Source organism: Aptenodytes patagonicus, chromosome 30, assembly GCF_965638725.1.
Source record: "Aptenodytes patagonicus chromosome 30, bAptPat1.pri.cur, whole genome shotgun sequence".
Classification (NCBI taxonomy): domain Eukaryota; kingdom Metazoa; phylum Chordata; class Aves; order Sphenisciformes; family Spheniscidae; genus Aptenodytes; species Aptenodytes patagonicus.
In genome coordinates, this window is record NC_134978.1 from 1942 (window position 1) to 21304 (window position 19363).

Genomic DNA, 19363 nt, shown 5'->3' on the forward strand with positions numbered 1-19363 from the left:
TTTGGTGGTTTTGTCGGTTTTTTTTTTTTAAACACTTAACGGAGAGTCCGAAGCTTTTTTTTTTTTTTTCCCCCGTTGTTGGGGGTTTTTTTTTGTGGTTTTGTGGGTTTTTTGTGGTTTTTTTTTTTGTTTTTCTGGGGTTTTTTTTTTGTTTTTGGTTTTTTGTTTTTTTCTTTTGTGGCCGGGGAGGGGGAGGGAAAAAAAAAAGGAGAATTTTTTTTTTGTTTGTTTGGTTTTTTTTGTGGTTTTTTTTGTGTTTTTTTTTTTTGTTTTTGTTTTTTTTTTTTTTGTGGTTTTTTTTTTGTTTTTGTTTTGTTTTGTTTGTTTTTTGGAAAGAGTCAAACGGGGAGGAAAAGCGCCCGCGGCGCCGGGCGCCGCTAGAAAAGGTTTTCCTCGAATATTGCCAGTAAATCGCTCTGGAAATTCATGTCGATCGTCGCCGCCATCTGCAAGAGAAGGGAGGAGAAGGGCCGTCAGCCGCGCGCCGGGGACGTCGCCGCGCGCCCGGCATGGTTTGCCGCGTGCCCGGGATTTTTTGCCACATTCCCAGGATTTTTTGCCACGTGCCGGGGATTTTTTGCCACATTCCCAGGACTTTTTGCCACGTTCCCAGGATTTTTTGCCACGTGCCAGGGATTTTTTGCCACGTTCCCGGGATATTTTGTCACGTGCCAGGGATTTTTTACTGCGTTCCCAGGATTTTTTGCCACCTGCCCGGGATTTTTTGCCACATTCCTGGGATTTTTGCCACGTGCCAGGAATTTTTTGCCATGTGCCGGGGATTTTTTGCCACATTCCCGGGATTTTTTGCCACGTTCCTGGGATTTTTTGCTGCATTCCCAGGAATTTTTGCCACGTGCCAGGGATTTTTTGCCACGTGCCGGGGATTTTTTGCCACATTCCCAGATTTTTTGCCACGTGCTGGGGATTTTTTGCCACATTCCCGGGATTTTTTGCCACGTGCCAGGGATTTTTTGCCGCGTTCCCAGGATTTTTTGCCACGTTCCCAGGATTTTTTGCCGCGTGCCGGGGATTTTTTGTCACGTGCCGGGGATTTTTTGCCGCGTTCCCAGGATTTTTTGCCACGTGCCGGGGATTTTTTGCCGCATTCCTGGGATTTTTTGCCACATGCCAGGAATTTTTTGCCACGTGCCGGGGATTTTTTGCCGCATTCCCAGGATTTTTTGCCACGTTCCCAGAATTTTTTGCCGCGTGCCGGGGATTTTTTGCCACGTTCCCAGGATATTTTGCCACATGCTGGGGATATTTTGCCACATTCCCGGGATTTTTTGCCGCGTTCCCGGGATTTTTTGCCACGTGCCCAGGATTTTTTGCCGCATTCCTGGGATTTTTTTGCCACGTGCCAGGAATTTTTTGCCACGTGCCGGGGATTTTTTGCCACGTGCCTGGGATTTTTTGCCGCGTTCCTGGGATTTTTTTGCCGCGTTCCCGGGATTTTTTGCCACGTGCCTGGGATTTTTTGCCGCATTCCTGGGATTTTTTGCCACGTGCTGGGGATTTTTTGCCGCATTCCCAGGATTTTTTGCCACGTGCTGGGGATTTTTTGCCGCATTCCCAGGATTTTTTGCCGCATTCCCAGGATTTTTTGCCACGTGCTAGGGATTTTTTGCCGCATTCCTGGGATATTTTGCCACGTGCCAGGGATTTTTTACCGCGTTCCCAGGATTTTTTGCCACGTTCCTGGGATTTTTTGCCACGTGCTGGGGATTTTGCCGCATTCCTGGGATTTTTTGCCACATTCCCAGGATTTTTTGCCGCATTCCCAGAATTTTTTGCCACGTGCCGGGGATTTTTTGCTGCATTCCCAGGATTTTTTGCCACGTGCTGGGGATTTTTTGCCGCGTTCCCAGGATTTTTTGCTGCATTCCCAGGAGTTTTTGCTGCATTCCCAGGAATTTTTGCCACGTGCCGGGGATTTTTTGCCACGTTCCCGGGATTTTTTGCCACGTGCTGGGGATTTTTTGCCGCGTTCGCAGGATTTTTTGCCACGTTCCCAGGATTTTTTGCCACATGCCAGGGATTTTTTGCCACATTCCCGGGATTTTTTGCCGCATTCCCAGAATTTTTTGCCACGTGCTGGGGATTTTTTGCCACGTTCCCAGGACTTTTTGCCACGTTCCCGGGATTTTTTGCCACGTGCTGGGGATTTTGCCGCATTCTCGGGATTTTTTGCTGCATTCCCAGGATTTTTTGCCACATTCCCAGGATTTTTTGCCGCATTCCCAGAATTTTTTGCCACATGCCAGGGATTTTTTGCCACATTCCCAGGATTTTTTGCCGGGTGCCGGGGATTTTTTACCGTGTTCCCAGGGTTTTTTGCCGCATTCCTGGGATTTTTTTCCGCATTCCCGGGATTTTTTGCCACGTGCTGGGGATTTTTTGCCACGTTCCCAGGATTTTTTGCTGCATTCCCGGGATTTTTTGCCACATTCCCGGAATTTTTTGCCATGTTCCCGGGATTTTTTGCTGCGCTCCTGGGATTTTTTTCCCTTTGCTTTTTTTGCCAGCCCTGGGCGGGTTTTTTTTTTCCGGGGGGGAGTCGTCGGGGATTATTTTTTTTCCCGGCACCCCGAGGGGGGTTTCGGCATCCCCAGGGACTCTGCAGCATTCCCGGGATGGTTTTGGGCATCCCCGGGGATATTTTGGCGTTCCCCAGGGAATTTTCAGCATCCCCGGGGATTTTTTTTTTTTTTTTTGGCGTTCCCAAGGATTTTCCTGCATCTCCGGGAAACTTTTGGCGTCCCTGAGGGTTTTGTGGCATTCCCGGCAAGTTTTTTTTGGCATCCCCAGGGATTTTTGGGCATCCCCAGGGATTTTTTGGCTTCCCAGGAGATTTTTCAGCATCCCCAAGGATTTTTTCTGGGGCGTCCTCGGGGATTTTTCAGCATCCCCAGGGAATTTTCCGCATTCTCAGCACTTTTTTCTTTGGCAGCCCCAAGGATTTTTCGCCTTCCCCGGAGGTTATTCAGCATCCCCGGGGAATTTTTTTGGCGTCTCCGGGGATTTTTCAGCATCCCTGGGGACTTCTCGGCGTCCCCAGGAATTTTCGGGGATCCCTGGGGATTTGTTGGCGTTTCTGAGGAGTTTTTTCAGCGTCCCCGGGGGATTTTTCGGCATCCCCAGAACCTCTTTTTGGCATCCTCGGGGATTTTTTGGCATCTCCGGGGACTTTTGAGCATCCCCAGGTGGTTTTTTGGCATCCCCAGGTACTCTTTGGCATTCCCGGGATTTTTTTTGGCATCCCCGGGGATTTTTCAGCATCCCCCCAGGATTTTTCGACTTACCCTGGGATTCTGCTGCATCCCCAGGGATTTTTTCAGCGTCTCCAAGGATTTTTCGGCATCTCCAGGGATTTTTCGGCTTCCCCAGGGACTTTCCGGCTTCCCTGGGGATTTTTTTTTGGCATCCCTCAGGATTTTTTGGCTTCCCTGGTGATTTTTTGGCGTCCTCGGGCATTTTTTGGCGTCCCCGGGGTTCTTCAGCATCCCCGGAGATTTTTTGGCATCCCCAGGGATTTTACAGCATCCCCGGGGAGTTTTTTTGTGTTTCTGGGGACTTTTTTTGGCATCCCCAGGGATTTTCTGGCATCCCTGAAGACTTTTTTGGCGTCTCCAGGGATTTTTGGGCCACGCCGATGATTTTTTGGCTTCCCTAGGGATGTTACAGCATCCCCAGGGAGTTTTTGGTGTTTATAGGGACTTTTTTTGGCTTCCCCAGGGATTTTTCAGCATTCCCAGGGTTCTTTTTGGTATCCCCAGCACTGTTTTGGCGTCTCCAGGGGTTTTTGGGCTTCCCCAGGGATTTTTCAGGATCCCTGGGGATTTTTTTGGCATTTCTGGGGATTTCTTTTGGCATCCCCAGGGATTTTTCAGGATCCCAGAGCATTTTTTTTTGGCATCCCCAGGGATTTTTTGGTGTCCCCGAGCATTTTTCGGCATCCCCAGGGATTTTCTGGCTTCCCCGGGGATTTTTGGGCGTCCTCGAGGATTTTCTGGCTTCCCAAGAGATTTTTCAGCATCCCCAGGGCTATTTTTTTTGCATCCCTGAGGAATTTACAGCGTCCCCGGGCATTTTTTGGCTTCCCTGGGGATTTTTTGGCGTCCCTGGGGATTTTTTTGGCTTCCCCGGGCACTTTTTGACATCTCTGGGGATTTTTTAGCCTCCCCAGGGATTTTTCAGCATTGCCGCGCGTTTTTCAGCATCTCCAGGGATTTTTCAATGTCCCCGAGGATTTTGCCGCATCCCTGGGGATTTTTGGGTGTCCCCGAGGATTTTTTTTGGCTTCCCCAGGGATTTTTTAGCTTCCCAGGAGATTTTTTTTTGGTGTCCCCAGGGATTTTTTTGCTTCCCCAGGCATTTTTTGGCTTCCCAGGAGATTTTTTTGGCGTCCCCAGGGAGTTTTTGGCTTTCTGGGGGGTTTTTTTTTGGCATCCCCAGGGATTTTCTGGCTTCCCAGGAGATTTTTTTGGCATCCCCAGGGATTTTTTGGCTTTCTGGGGTTTTTTTTTGGCATCCCCAGGGATTTTTTGGCTTCCCAGGATTTTTTTTTGGCGTCCTCAGGGATTTTTTTTTTTCCCCAGCATCTCCGGGGATTTTTCAGCACCCCCGGCGATTTCAGGGCAGGAGCCGCCCCGGTTCCCCACTCACCGCTTCCCGGCGCCTCCGCTCCTGCTCCCGCTTCCTGGCCATCTCCCGCTGCTGATCCAACATGGATTGGGAGGATTGGGGCTGCGAGCTCTGGGCTTGGGGCGCCGCCGCCGCCGCCGACACTTGCTGCTGCTGCTGCTGCTGCTGTTGCTGCTGCTGCTGCTGCTGCTGCTGCTGTTGCTCCTGGCGCCGCCGCACCTCCTCGTGCACCCGGCGCGCCTGCTCCATGGCGTCCTCGTCCTCCCGGCTCCTGCCAAAAAATGCCGGGAGATGCCGTCAGGCGTCGGGCACCTCGTGCAACCCCCTCCCCCTGCCCCGGCGAGGTCTGGCTCCGGTTCGCCCCCCCGCCGCGGTGGCACCGACACGGGGCAAACACTGTTACAGCCGGGGGATGGGCACCTCCGGCCCCGAGCACCTGGTTTTGGGGCACCCTGGCACGTCGTGGTGGGGGATCAGAGCCGCCAGCGTGGATTTGTGCCGCGGGATCAGATCGTGCCAGGAGATCGGATCGGATTTGTGCCAAGAGATCGGATCGTGCCACGAGATCGGATCATGCCACAGACCGGATCAGGTTCGTGCCAGATCTGATCAGATTTGTGTCGTAAAGACGGGATCTGCCACAGATCAGATCAGCTTCATGCGACGAGATCGGACCATGCCACGGATCAGACTGGCGTGGACCGTGCCACAAGATTGGATCACGCCATGGGTTGGATCGGATTCACGCCAAGAGATCGGATCGTGCCACGGATCAGATTCGTGCCATGAGATCAGACCATGCCATGGACCAGGGCAGATCGTGCCATGAGAGCGCGGCGGCTGGCTTCACCGCGCACACGGCTCCCCGTGCCCTTGGCCAACCAAGGTGAGGACGCCCCAAAAACGCCTTCACCAAGGTGGTGGTGGTTGCGGTGGTGGTGGTGGTGGCAGTGGTGGTGGTGATTGTGGTGGTGATGGTGGTTGCAGTGGTGGTGATTGTGGTGGTGATGGTGGTGATTGTGGTGGTGGTGGTGATTATGGTGGTGGTTGTGGTGGTGGTGGTGGTGATGGTGGTGGTTGCGGTGGTGGTGGTGGTTGCGGTGGTGGTGATGGTGGTGGTGATGGTAGTGGTGGTTGCGGTGGTGGTGATGGTGGTGGTGGTGGTGATTATGGTGGTGGTTGCAGTGGTGGTGGTGGTGGTGATGGTGGCGATGGTGGTGGTGGTTGCGGTGGTGGTGATTGTGGTGGTGGTTGCGGTGGTGGTGATGGTGGTGATTGTGGTGGTGGTGGTGGTTGCGGTGGTGGTGATTGTGGTGGTGGTTGCTGTGGTGGTGATGGTGGTGATTGTGGTGGTGGTGGTGATTATGGTGGTGGTGGTTGCGGTGGTGGTGATTGTGGTGGTGGTGATTGTGGTGGTGGTTGCGGTGGTGGTGATGGTGGTGATTGTGGTGGTGGTGGTGGTGATTATGGTGGTGGTTGCGGTGGTGGTGGTAATGGTGGTTGCGGTGGTGGTGGTGATGGTGGTGGTGGTTGTGGTGGTGGTGATGGTGGTGGTGGTGATTGTGGTGGTGGTTGCAGTGGTGGTGGTGGTGGTGGTGGTGATTGTGGTGGTGGTGGTTGCAGTGGTGGTTGCGGTGGTGGTGATGATGGTGGTGGTGGTGATTATGGTGGTGGTTGCGGTGGTGGTGGTAATGGTGGTTGCGGTGGTGGTGGTGATTGTGGTGGTGGTTGCGGTGGTGATGGTGGTGGTGGTGATTGTGGTGGTGGTTGCAGTGGTGGTGGTGGTGGTGGTGGTGGTGATTGTGCTGGTGGTGATGGCGGCGGCGGCGGCAGCGAAGGCTGTCTCACCTCATCCTCTCCTGCTCCCGCCTCAGCCGCTCCTTCTCCCTTTCCACCTGCTCCGCCTGAGCCTTCAGCGCCTTCTCCCGCTCCTCCTTCTCCCGCGCCGCCCTCTTGAACTGCTCGAAGCTGTCGCTGGAGGACTTCGCCGTGGAGGACGGAGTGGTGGGATGTTTCTGGACCAAGCTCGCCCAGGACCCCATGTTCTTGATTTTCAGGTCCTACGGAGAGAAGGACGGGTGGGTTAGGGAGAGCCGAGCCGGGGAGGGGAAGCCGATCCAGCAAACGCCCATCCCGCTGCGGCCGAAAAGCCGTTCCCCGTCACCGCATCATCCGTGGAAACCCCTTTCGGCTCCCTGGGGCCGGAGGATGCCGGAGGAGGTGGTGGACCCCGCATCAGGCAGCATCTCCTCCCCCAGAAACCCAGTGGGTGGCTCCAACGCCTTCCCGGGAATGCCAGGAGCGGGACCAGCTCCTCCAGCACCTCACGTTTTCCACGCCCGCTTAGAACCACGGAATCGCAGGATGGTCTGGGCTGGAGGGGACCTCTCAAGGTCATCTAGTCCAACCCCCCCCCCCGCCCTGGGCAGGGACATCTTCAACTAGAGCAGGTCGCTCAGAGCCCCGTCCAACCTGACCTGGAATGTGTCCAGGGGTGGGGCATCCCCCACCTCTCTGGGCAACCTGGGCCGGTGCTTCACCACCCGCAGCGTAACGTATTTCTTCCCTAGGGCCAATCTAAACCTACCCTCTCCCAGTTTAAAACAGCCGCCCCTTGTCCTACAGGTCTTGGGTCAAAAGTCTCTCTCCATCTTTCTTTTATAGATGGGAAGGCCACAAGAAGGTCTCCCCGGAGCCTTCTCCGGGCTGAAGAACCCCAGCTCTCCCAGCCTGTCCTCACAGGAGGGGTGCTCCGGCTCTCGGATCATCTTCACGGCCTCCTCTGGACCCGCTCCAACAGGTCCGCGTCCTTCTCGTCCCGAGGACCCCAGAGCTGGACGCAGGACTCCAGGTAGGGTCTCAGGAGAGCACAGGGGGAGCATCGCCTCCCTCGACCCCCTGGCCGCGCTGCTTCTGATGCAGCCCGGGACGCGGTTGGCTTTCCGGGCTGCAAGCTCGCGTTGCCGGCTCGCGTCCAACTTTCCATCCATCAATAACCCTCAAGTCCTTCTCCACGGGGCTCCTTCTCCATCCCTTCATCCCCCAACCTGTACCGGTACCGACCCAGGTGCAGGACCTTGCACTTGGCCTTGCAGAACCTCATGAGGTTCTCATGGGCTCGCTCCTGGAGCTTCTCCAGGTCCCTCTCGATGGCATCCCCGTCCCTCGGCTGGGTGGGGGATCCCCCCCTCTACCTCTCCAACCTCCATCAGGCGCTTTCCACCAAATCTTGGCCGTACACCAAGATTCAGGCGGCCAACACGGCCCTGCTTCATTTCGGGAGGTTTAATTCTGAATTTTGGGAGGTTTCTTCCCAATTTTCGCCAGGGTACGTTACCTTTTTGGGGGCGACGGGTGTTTTCGGCTCCTGTTTCTGCCGATCTTTCTCCTGCACACCCGGCGGCGGGGGGTTTTGCTCCGGGGGTCTGATGACGGGTCGTCCCCCCTCCATGGGTTTCATCTCCGTCCCTAAAAACCAGCGGCTCCCGTCAGAGGTTGTGGGGGGTCCCCCAGGAACCCCACGGCGAGGGGGAACCACCCGGGGGTGATGGGGATCTCCACCACCAAAATGGGGGGGTGATGGGGGCGCAGCCACCAAAATAAGGGGTGATGGGGGTCTCCGCCACCGAAATGGGGGTGATGGGGGTCTCAGCCACCGAAATAGGGGGGTGATGGGGGTCTCTGCCACCGAAATGGGGGGGTACGGAGGAACCGTCACGTCCCCAGACTCACGTTGCGGGATGTGCGCGGGCGGTTTGATGCTCTCCGGGTGTTTCGGCGGATCTTGCCGCAACGGGGGACTGAAGGTCTCGTTACGGATGACGGGCGAATGCATCTTGTCCTCCTTCACCACCATGGGTTGAGATTGGACGACGGAGGCGGCTCTCATCTCCTGCCACGGGGAAAAAAAAAAGAAAAGGGTCCAGAAACGTCCGGTGACGCCCTTCCCTCATCCCCACATCCCCGGTTTCCCGATGCAAACCGCTGGCCGACGGCCCCTTGGCTTTCGGCGCTTGCTCCCAAGCCGGTGGTGGAAAGATGATGGTCCCCGTTGGGTGGGACCCCCCGCGGTTGGGTGCTCTGCTTTCCTTTTTACCTGTTTTTTTGGCTGGATAGTTTGTTGAGGTGGCGACTGGTGGACCAAACCCTGGAACTGCGGCATCTGTGGGGAATGCATCATGAGAGGGGAAGGGGCTTCCCTCAAGTGACCTGGGAACAGTTTGGCATCAATCAGTTAACCGTCGTCACCATCGGCACGCCAAACATCACCCGAAAAAGCCGGTCGGCGCACGCCATCGCCCCGTGGGACAAGCCCTCTTCCCGGCTGAACCGTGGCGGCCCTGGGACGTCCCCAACGGACCCCAGCCACCGCCTCCAAAACTCAGCGCTGCCGCGAGCCAACGCCGGGGAGCAGAAGATGCTCCAAGGCTGCGCGGGGGCTCGTCCTGCCTCGGTGACGCCCGTCTGTGGTGTCCGTCCCCGTCCCCCCCATAACTCGATCCCTTCTGCTTGTTCTCCTGGTGGTCCATCAATATTCCTGGCTGTAAAACCGCTCCCGCCGGGACGCCCGAGCGCCGACGCTGCCCTGCCCGCACCTCTCCCTGCCCGCACCTCTCCCTGCCCAGAGCCACGGGGGCAGGACGCGTTGGCTGCGCAAGCAACGGGAGGTTTTTCGGGAGCCAGCAGGCTCCGCGCCTCGGGCATCGCGTCCAAAGCTCGCCCTCCCGGGCATCAGGTCCAAGCTGCCGGCGGCAGCTCTGCAGGCAGGGGAAGCGGCTCCGAGCGCTGCCTGCCCTCACCTGGCTCCATCCCTTCAAATCCGTGGATTTTTGTCCGACCTACGCCCGCGGGGACGACTTCGGGAGCAAAGACCCAACGGGCCGCAACCCGAGGAAGCACGCAGCCGAGCAAAAGCAGGAGCGAGACCTCCCCGAACCGCAGAGGTTTCATGGGTGCCCGGTCTCGAAAGCACGACGCTGCCGGAGTTATCCCAGCCGGAGACGTTCTCCATCGGGAACGTCGGTGGCGGCACCACCGAACCCACGGCCGTCGTGGAGATCTGGGATCTCCCAAGCCGATTTTGAAGGCTGAGCCCCGTGGCCACGTTATCCCAGCGGCTTCCTCCGATTTCTGGGACGGCTGGAGGTCATCGCACCGGGCTTCCCCCCCCGGATCATCCCTCCTCCTCCACCTGGCAGCCAAGCAGCTGCCTTAGCGGAAGCCGCGCTCCGAAAAATGCCGGGAAACCCCCGCGGGGCATCCACAGCCCTGAGCTCCTCTCCGAGCGGGGAGCGGACCCCCCGCCTCCTCGAGAGAGACCACCCAATGCCAGGACGGCGACGAACGCAAGGCCAGCGCTCTCCGGCGTCAGAGCTGCGCCGAGACTCAAAAACTCGAGGTCTTCAAAGATTTGAGAGCCTTGAGATTCTCAAAAACTCGAGATCCTCGAGATCCTCAAAGCTTTGAGAGCCTTGAAATCCTCAAAAATGAGATCGAGTCCCTCAAAAACTCGTGACCCTCAAGATCCTCAGAAATTTGAGATCCTGGAAAAATTGAGACCCTTGAGATCCTCAGAAATGAGGTCCTTGACTTCCTCAGAAACTTGAGATCCTCGAATTCCTCAGAGACTTGAGATCCTTGAGTTCCTCCAAAAACTGAGATCCTAATTCCTCAGAAATGAGGTCCTTGAGTTCCTCAAAGATTTGAGATCGAGTTCCTCAAAGATTTGAGAACCTCGAGATCCACAAATACTTGAGATCCTAGAAAACGAGATCCTTGAGATCCTCAAAAATTCGAGATCCCGAAGTTCCTCAAATACTTAAGATCCTCAAAAATTTGAGATCCTCAAGATCCTCAGGAACTTGAGAGCCTCGAGTTCCTCAAAGATCCGAGAGCCTCAAGATCCTCAAAAACGAGACCCTCAAGATCCTCAAACACTTGAGATCCTCAAAAACTTGAGCTCCTCAAGATCTCAGATGGAAAGAGGCCTCGCCGGGCGGTTACGTCAGGCTCCGGCTAACCGGGGCTTCCTCCGCACCCACCACCGTCTGCCGACGGGTGCTGGCGGACCTCGAAGGACGCGTGGAAGCCACCCCACCGCCCCGAACCGCCTCCTCATCACGCAATGCAACTTGGCTCAAGCCGTAGACTCGACCGCCGTCCCCGACTCCCGCTCACCGGTCGAGTAGGGATCAGGCTTATGGTGCCGCGGCGACGGGTGATGCTGGATGACCTGCTGCGGTTTGGCCGGCTGCGGCGGCGGGGGCGGCGGGGGCGGTTGCGGGGGCGGATGTTGCTGCGGCGGCGGTTGGGGTTGGGGGATGTGGGATGGGAAGGGCATGGGTTGCATGTGCATGGGCCGCGGCGGCGGCTGGTGCTGCAGCTGCTGCACCGCGGGGTGAGCCGGCGGCTGCAGGGGCGGCTGCGGTTGCGACTGGACCTTCACTGAAGGGAGAAGAGGAGTCTGCGGCTGCACTTTTTGCAGCTGTTGAAGGTAGAGCTGCATCTGGCTGGTGCTCAGAGGCAGGTTGTGGTGCGGCGGCGGAGGTTCTTCGTCCTCCAGCAGGACCTGGGGAGGCTGGGGCAGAGGCGGTTGAGGAAGCATGGGTTGCTGGCTGATGGCCGGCGAGACGGCCGGTGGACGCGAAGGCTTCGGGGGTAGCGCCGCGGCTCGGTTACTGGGTCTCGAGGGCTGCTGAGGCAGAGCGTTGTGCAAAGCTGGGGAGAAAGGGAAGGACACGGTGGCACCACGGACGTCAGGAGCGGAGAACCACCCCCTCCCCCTCGCCCCCCCACTGCTCCTCCATCCCGGCCATCTTCCAGGAGGGATAAAAACCCACCCAACGCCATCCTCTTCCTCCCAGCTTGAGGAAGGACCACGCGGCGGGCTTGTCCCGAGAAGCCAGGCTCACCTGGAGGAGACACCACGGCATGCTGGTTGAGGTGGGGAGGAGTGCTGTGCTCGGGTGGCTGGGGGAGATGGGGCGGCATCTCCGGCTGAGGGAGATGCATGATGGGTTGGGTGAAATGCGTCATGGTGTCGAACATATTCCCCGGCAGCGGGTGCTCCAGGACGGGGACTTGCGAGGGGACGAAAGGCGGAGGAGAAGACTTCATCGGCGGAGGAGCTTGTTGAGGGACAGGCGGCGGCGGGGGCGGCGGCGGGGGCTGCTGGGGCGGTAATGGCTGCGGCGGTAAGGGCTGCGGCAGCGGAGGGGGCGGAGGGGGCTGCTGCGGTTGCGGCGGCGGCGGAGGCTGCGGCGGCGGCGGTTGCTGCTGCACCGGTTGATGGTGGTGATGGTGATGCTAAGGGAGGGAAAAAAAAACCACCGGTGAGTTACCAAAACACCTTCTCGGTCACCGAAACGCCCTCTTCACCAAAATTCCTACTATTCTATGAGTCTATAAAATGCCCTCCCGGTCACCGAAACACATTTTCGGTCACCAAAATGCCTTCCTGGTCACCAAAATGCCCTCCCATTCCACCGAAACACCTTTTCGGTCACCAAAATGCCTTCCTGGTCACCAAAATGCCCTCCCATTCCACCGAAACACCTTTTCGGTCACCAAAACGCCTTCTTGGTCACCAAAATGCCCTCCCATTCCACCAAAACACCTTTTTGGTCACCAAAATGCCTTCCTGGTCACCAAAACGCCCTCCCATTCCACCAAAACACCTTTTCGGTCACCAAAATGCCTTCCTGGTCACCAAAACGCCCTCCCATTCCACCGAAAACACCTTTTCGGTCACCAAAACACCTTCTTGGTCACCAAAACGCCCTCCCAGTCACCGAAACGCCCTCATGGTCACCGAAACGGCTTCCTGGTCAGCAAAACATCCGTCCGGTCACCGAAACGCCCTCCCGGTCACCAAAACGCCTCCCCAGTCACCGAAAGGCCTTCCCGGTGTCCTTCCAACGACACCCCTCACACCGGGGCTGGCTCGGGAGAGCTTCCCAGCAAACCGAAAGCCTCTTTGGCCGAGCCAAGGGGCTTGGTGCATCAACCCAGGCAAGCGCGCCGGCGACGGTCCTGCCCGCGTTGCCGGCGCTCCCAAACCTCCCCAGGGATTCAATCCCAACTCAAGCGGGCTGGGAAGGACGCTCCGTCTCCTACCTTTTTTTGCTCTCGCCCCGAATGCCCTTTTTTCTTCAATTTCGGTGCCATTTCTGCCAAAAAAGGAAAGGGGAACAGAGCAAACGTTAGTACCCCAGCGGTGCCGCTCTACCCCCTCGCCCCCGTAAAAACTCAACGGCACCGATTCAGTACCGACGACGGCAAAGGAGACGCTTTTAGGCATCGATCGAGCTGGATTTCCCCGGGGACCTCTTGCCCGGAGGCTCGGGGTTTTCACCGCCATGCCGTCGCAAAAAGGAGAAGGAAAACTGTAGCAAAAAGGAGAGGAAAATGAAGGCGAAGAACCCCCCTCTCCTTCCACCGGCGTCTTCACGGTGGAGAAGGACCCAACGGCCAAGAAAAACCATTGCTCAACCAGACTCAGCTATTCCAGGAATGCCGCCTTGCTCCGAAGGGGGAGATAAGGAGCGAGAGACTTGGCAGGAGGAATAAAAAAAATAAGATATCAAATGTCCCGGCTACGCAAACAGCAATTTTCCATCCCCCTTCCCTCCTAAATCCGCGGAAGGTTTGGGTCTGCCGGCTTCCCGCGGGATGATCTCTCACGCCTCCTCCCCGCCGGAGATATTTTTAAAGCATCGTCATCGAAAACAACTGGCTTGAGTTTGGGTCCAGGGCGACGATTTCCCAGGATTTCCTCCGTAAACCGTGCCAAGAAACAGCGAATTAACAAAAATACATCGTCCGAGGTCGCTTACCCAGCCCCAAAAATCCCTCGGCGGTGGGATTTTTGCCTTTATTTGGCACGGTGTTTGCATGTGCCCGGCGAAACGTGACGGATAAAAACCCTCGCGGCGACGATTTTGGGGGGGGGGGGGGGAAGCTGCCGGTGCCTGGGGAGCATCTCCCAAACGGGATTTTCCCTTACATCCCTCCAGAAATTAAACTAATTTCTTAAGTTTACTCCTTCACCTCTGGTTTTTTTTATAATTTTAAGGCAGCACCGGTGACCAGTATCGGCACCGGAGCGCGCCCAGATGCCTGGTGATGGGCTGTGCCGGTCCAGCGGCACCGTTTTGCAGGTTTTGAGGCTGAAGTAGATAAAAAAGTGGGGTTTTTTTGGGGGAAAAAAATGGTTGGGAAGGGGAGAAGGGAAAAGCTCAGCGCTGGGCGCTGCGGAGACGCTCAGCCCCTATTAATCCGCCTGCAAATGTCTGGTTTTAAATATAAGAAGCGTTTGGTTTCGAGGTGGAAAAGGCTTTTTGAGCCCGTGGTTGATGATTCCTGACGTTACAGCCCGGATCCGGCGGATCCGCAGGTAACGGAAGAGCGGGAGAGGGGAAGAGGAAGGTCGCAGGGGATGCCGGCATCCGGGGACGCGGTGAAGAGCGTGGTGGGGATTAAAATGCCTACGGGGGAGCCGGGGTGTTGGGAAGAGGAGCGGCGGGATTCCTCGGGAGCATCGTGATGCCGGGCTTGGGCGGTCATGGATCTGGATGGGTGTCCGTGGCTCCAAATGGGCATCTACGGCTCTGGATGGGTGTCCATGGATCCGGGTGGGTGTCCATGGATCCCGATCGGCATCCACGGCTCCAGATCGGCATCTGCAGCTCCGGACGGGCATCCACAGCTCCAGACGGGAGTCCATGGATCCGGATGGGTGTCCACGGATCCAAACGGGCATCCACGGATCTGAATGGCCATCCACGGCTCAAGATGGGCGTCCGCAGCTCTGGATGGGCATCCACAGATCCGGACGGGTGGCCCACGGCTCCAGATGGGCATCCACGGATCCAGATGGGCATCCACGGCTCCGGATGGATGCCAGGCGTGAACCCACCTTCCAGAAAGACCAAGACCTGACGTCTTCTCCCGTCAAGAGGGAAAGCGCGTGGCAGGGCTTCACCGCTCATCCCACCGATGCCGGAGAAGGAGGAGGGACAAGAAGCGGAGACAAGTTTCTCCGGCAAACGCTCCCTACGGATAAGACACATCCGGGCGCGGCTACTGGGGAGCGGAGGCGGCTGCACGGAGCCCCCCAGTTTCTGTCTCATCCTATTTAATCAGGATAAAAGCGCTCACGGAAAGAAAACCCAAAATCGGGAGAAACCTGCAGAGCGCGGGTGTCGGGTGGGAAGAGAGGAGAAAAGCTGCGGACTAAGCCAGGATCAGGAGGGATTAAGTATCGGTTCCCGAAAAAAGCCGCATGACACGGCGGCGTCTTGGCCGAGCACACCCCTGCTCCGATTTTGGGTGGGAAGAGCAGCTGCTGCGGCTCAGCCGTGAGCATCGGCTGATCCAAAACCCACTTCTTCTCCGGCGTTGCTCCTTCGGGGAAGGTGGTCGCGCTCTCCTCCGTCCGTCCTCCGACGTGCCACGACCCGGCGGTTCTCCCAGGGGAGCTTTATCGGCGCAGGCTTTGCCATCGTTCTTGGTACAAGCCGAGTATCGCCACAACGAACCGAGGCAAGACCTTGGAGCAGGATGGGTGAATCCTGCCACCTGAATCACCCGATCAACCGCGACCGTGGCTGAAAGCATCCGCCGGTGAACGGATGCTTTGGGAGACCCTTCAACCAAGAAGACGAAGCCAACGGAGACCATGAGTGGCAAAGCCACGATGGTCGCAGGGGGATCACCTGGTGGTATCGGTGATTTCGGAGATGCAACGAGCCTGGCTGACCCAGTCAAAGGATGAACCTTCTTCACCGCTGGAGACGGTTGTTGGGTTACAGTTGGCGTTGTGTGGTTCAACATTCTCTACCGGCGTCTCCCCGGGGAGCAAGAGCACCGAAAAGAAGCCCCGTCCCGTCTCCGACCCCGACGCCGTTTCACGCCGGCCGGTTAAATCTCATCCGCGGGGCTAAAAATCACCGGGATTAAAGAAAAAGGGTAATTTCCGTGACGTCATTTCAAGACGGTTTTAGAGCAGGATGGTTAAATCGGTGCATGAGGCTCCGCTCCCGCCGGCGTGTCGGCAGTCACGTGTATGTATTTTGTTGTTCCCTAAATCCTCAACTTTTAGTCCCACCCAAATTTACCCGAAATAGCGAAACACCCGACATACGGTTCGCTGTCATCACAATTTCCACGTTATTGGTTAAAATTCCATGATTATACAAAAAAGTGCATTTTCCGTAGCAAGCCACTTTATTGATTTTATTATTTAAAAATAAAAATATCAAAGCTATACAATTGTTCTCTTTTTTTTTGGGGGGGGGGGGAAGAAGCTGGTGGTTACAAGGCTGCGAAATCCCGAAGCATGCAGAGAGAACAGAAAAATAAACAGATTTTATATAAAGTATTTGTGGCAGATCAAGGTTAAGCGGAAAAAACAACTCTAAATAAAAGCGGTTATGGAAACAGTTTGTTCGTAGTTAAGAGTCATCCCGATTTTCCAAGTCTGGTGCATTCAGGAAAAAAATAGATCTAAAATTACAAGCGTGCTAAAAACATGCAGTTACACATTCCAATAAAATCACGATCCCACGAAATTCCCTCTGCGCCTCCCGGGAAAATAACAAACTTATTTGGGGAAAAGATTATGCTAAATGCTAAAAGCGACTTGAGTTTTTAAAAAAAACCACCCCAAAAGCAACTTTTCGATAGAATATTGATTATAAATACGATTTTTTTGATATAAAAGGGAATCTCTATTCGGTTTTAGGGCAGCTGAGCTCCTGGATTTGGCGGTGGATGGGGTTTTTTTTAAGCGGAAAATACTCATTTTAACTAATTCTGCTCTTGGAGATCAGAGCGGTGGCTTCATCCGCCCTACGGACCCTGCGAATTCCCCCAGAATTGGGCACGCCGGCGGCTGCGGCGCTACCGGAGGAACGACCGGGTCAGCCGTTATTCTCCAAATCCCGTTAAATACACCAAAATTTGCCTAATTTGACCCAAAAGCCTCTTGACGGGGTGTCGGATGCTGCACCCAAGGAGGGGATGCTCAACCCGGAGCCGGCACAGCCACTCCACCGCGGCAAAGAAGACGTCGCCGCCGGCAAACCGGGACCCCGCGGCATAACCGCGAGATGCCGTACGGCACTTGGGGAGTCTTTCCGGTGAGACCTGTCCTTGAGCAAAGCGATGGGGAAGCGTTTCTAGGGTAAAACTAAAGGGATTTGGGTTTTTCTCTGCACCGTTACCGGCACAGAGGTGCTGCCCGCGGGCAGGGTAAAGCCACGTGACGGCTCGCTGCCCGTTGCCCGACTCCCTGCCTGCACGCCGACCACCTGCCGACGGCGATCTGAGCTTCTTCTAAGTCAAGATTAACCAGCACGGCCGCAGTTCCTGCCTGGACCTGCCGGACCCGCGCCCTGGCACCTTGCCGTGGGCTAACGCGGCTAAACCAAGCCTAACAGATCTCCGTCCTCTCCCGCCGAGCAAAAAAGGCGGCGATGAGCTGGGGGAAGACTCGCGGTAGGTCAGCGAGGGACTCTTTAAGTCCTTCCTATCGTACACCGCAGGAGAGAAACTGAGCCTGGGAATGGGGCAAAAAGGAGGAAATTATTTCCAAAGGCTTGAGAAAATAAATGGTTGGGTTAAGCCAACCCGTCTCTCTCTCTCTCGAAGGAAAATGGATCTGGGATTAAAACTCACTACAATAAGCCAGCGCGTGGAGGACGTGGGGTGCATCTCGGTGGCTGGGACTGAGCTCCACCAGCGCCCACGCCGCAGCGGCAGCCACAGGTACCTGCGGGTTTGAACCCAGGCACCTGTGATTTAAAACTTGAGATTAAAGCCAGGCGCCTGCGAATTAAAGCCGGGTAACTCTGAATTAAACCCGTGTGCCTTTGAATTAAACTCGGGTACCTGCGATTTAAACCTGGGTGCCTGCGAATTAAACCCATGTAACTTTGAATTAAATCCAGGTACCTGCGGATTAAACCCAGGCACCCACGGATTAAGCCCAGGTGACTCCAAATTAAACCCGGGTGCCTTTGAACTAAACCCGGGCATCCGTGAATTAAACATGGGTACCTTTGAGTTAAACCCGGGTGCCGCAAATTCTGGGTACCTTTGAATTAAACTCAGGTACCTGCGAGTAAAACCCGGGTACCTGCGGTTTAAACCCAGGTAGCTCCGAATTAAACCCAGGAAGCTCTGAATTAAAGCCGGGTACTTTTAAATTAAAACCAAGTACCTGTGATTTAAAGTAAAACCAAGTACCTGTGATTTAAACAAGTAAAACCAAGTACCTGTGATTTAAACAAGTAAAAACAAGTACCTGTGATTTAAACTCGGGTATTTCCGAATTAAACCCGGGGGTACCCAGGAGTTAAACCCGAGGGATTTGCAACTCCGAGACGCCCCCAAGTCCGAGCCCCCTGTTAACCCCGTTAACCGCTCTCCTCCTCAAGACAGAATCCAGAACTCCTTAGCAGAAGCACTTAAAAGATTTGCCGAAAGCAGCTCCGCAACCCCAGAAACGGGTTTTCCAGCATTGCTGAGCCGGCTCTAACCCCGACTTCTAATCCTTAGCACGACGTAACCGCGCTGCTGGAGCCTTGAGCAAGCTGCAGAGCTCCTTCCTTTACCCAACTGCGTAAAACGCGCAGATAAATGCAGTTTTCCTTCGGGGAATTTCAGAAGAAAAGCAAAATTAGCGACCACGAACTAACCGAGGCTCAGGTTTAATCGCTGAAGCTTTAATCGCTACGATTCGTTACGGCAGCTGCGTCGGTTCCTCCCCCCGACCGGCCTTTCGGGGGTCCTGGGAAGCATCTCCCAAATTATTTGGGAGAGAAAATAACCCCGCTCAGCCGGACGGTGAGGATGAACAGGCAGAATGGGTCCGGTTTGCCGTTAAGTAACCCCAAATTTGGCGCCTACCAAAACCAGGCCAGGTTTTAAGTTGCCCGAGCACCGACCGCGGTCCAGCCCAAGCGCCGACGCTCGAAGCCGGGAGAAGCATCCCAACTGCTCGGAGAGCTCGTTCCCGGCCGTTTGCAAGCAAAAAATCCGCCCGAGATGCTTCCAGGCTGGAGTTTGGAGTAATTTGCATCCACTAATTGCTAATTACAACAAGTTAAACCGGAATAACCCTCTCGATTGGCACCTCCGGTTTCTCGGAGCTCAAGGCAAAGGCTCAGTCCCATCTCCTACGCTACAAAACCGGTATTACTATTTTTTTCTCTCCCTTTGAAGCCTCCTACGCGCAGAGTTTCCGCGGATTTTCGGCAAAACACGCCGGGTTTCATAAAGCAACATGTTTAATTGCCAGCGACACGGAGGGAGGGAGACGTCGCATGGACTCAAGCGGGTGAAAGAGAAATAATTCAGCTTTTAAAAGCTCTGGCTTGCAAAAAGGCGAGAGGCAGCTCATGGGAGCCGCGGCTGAGCAGCAAAGCCGCACTTTCAAGAGAATAAAATGGAGTTGCCGTTAATCGCAATTAATTCCAGTCTGTAATTTCATCGCGTCCGCGTTTGCTTATACGCGTCAGCATTAACGGCCTCCTTTTTTCACAACAAGCCCCAGCAAACGCAAAAATCAAGGTAAAAAAAACCCCCCAAAAATCCACGTTGCCAACGTTCGCCACCGATTTTAAAATCACAAACATCTATTGCACAAAGCCGTTCCACCGTGCAGCGGCCCAGCGGGCAAATAAAAGCCTCGTTAATAGAAGAGAAGACCGTT

General features: G+C 55.5%; 1 protein-coding gene across 9 annotated transcripts in view; it reads right to left on the bottom strand.

Annotated features, from left to right (window-relative positions):
* Positions 1-228: 228 nt before the first annotated feature.
* Positions 229-19363, bottom strand: part of BRD4 (bromodomain containing 4) — an 83017-nt gene continuing 63882 nt past the window's right edge. For 7 of the 9 annotated variants that reach the window (XM_076360803.1, XM_076360805.1, XM_076360802.1 and 4 more), the window contains 9 exons: positions 12763-12815; positions 11559-11952; positions 10825-11364; positions 8744-8856; positions 8380-8539; positions 7985-8115; positions 6496-6707; positions 4669-4918; positions 229-446 (listed from right to left, as the gene is read on the bottom strand). In XM_076360803.1, coding sequence (XP_076216918.1) covers positions 378-446; positions 4669-4918; positions 6496-6707; positions 7985-8115; positions 8380-8539; positions 8744-8856; positions 10825-11364; positions 11559-11952; positions 12763-12815 — 1922 coding nt within the window. In that variant the 3' untranslated portion in view covers positions 229-377. Of the gene's footprint in view, positions 447-4668; positions 4919-6495; positions 6708-7984; positions 8116-8379; positions 8540-8743; positions 8857-10824; positions 11365-11558; positions 11953-12762; positions 12816-19363 lie in introns of those variants that run through there. The other 2 variants (XM_076360811.1, XM_076360810.1) reach the window with 2 other exon arrangements.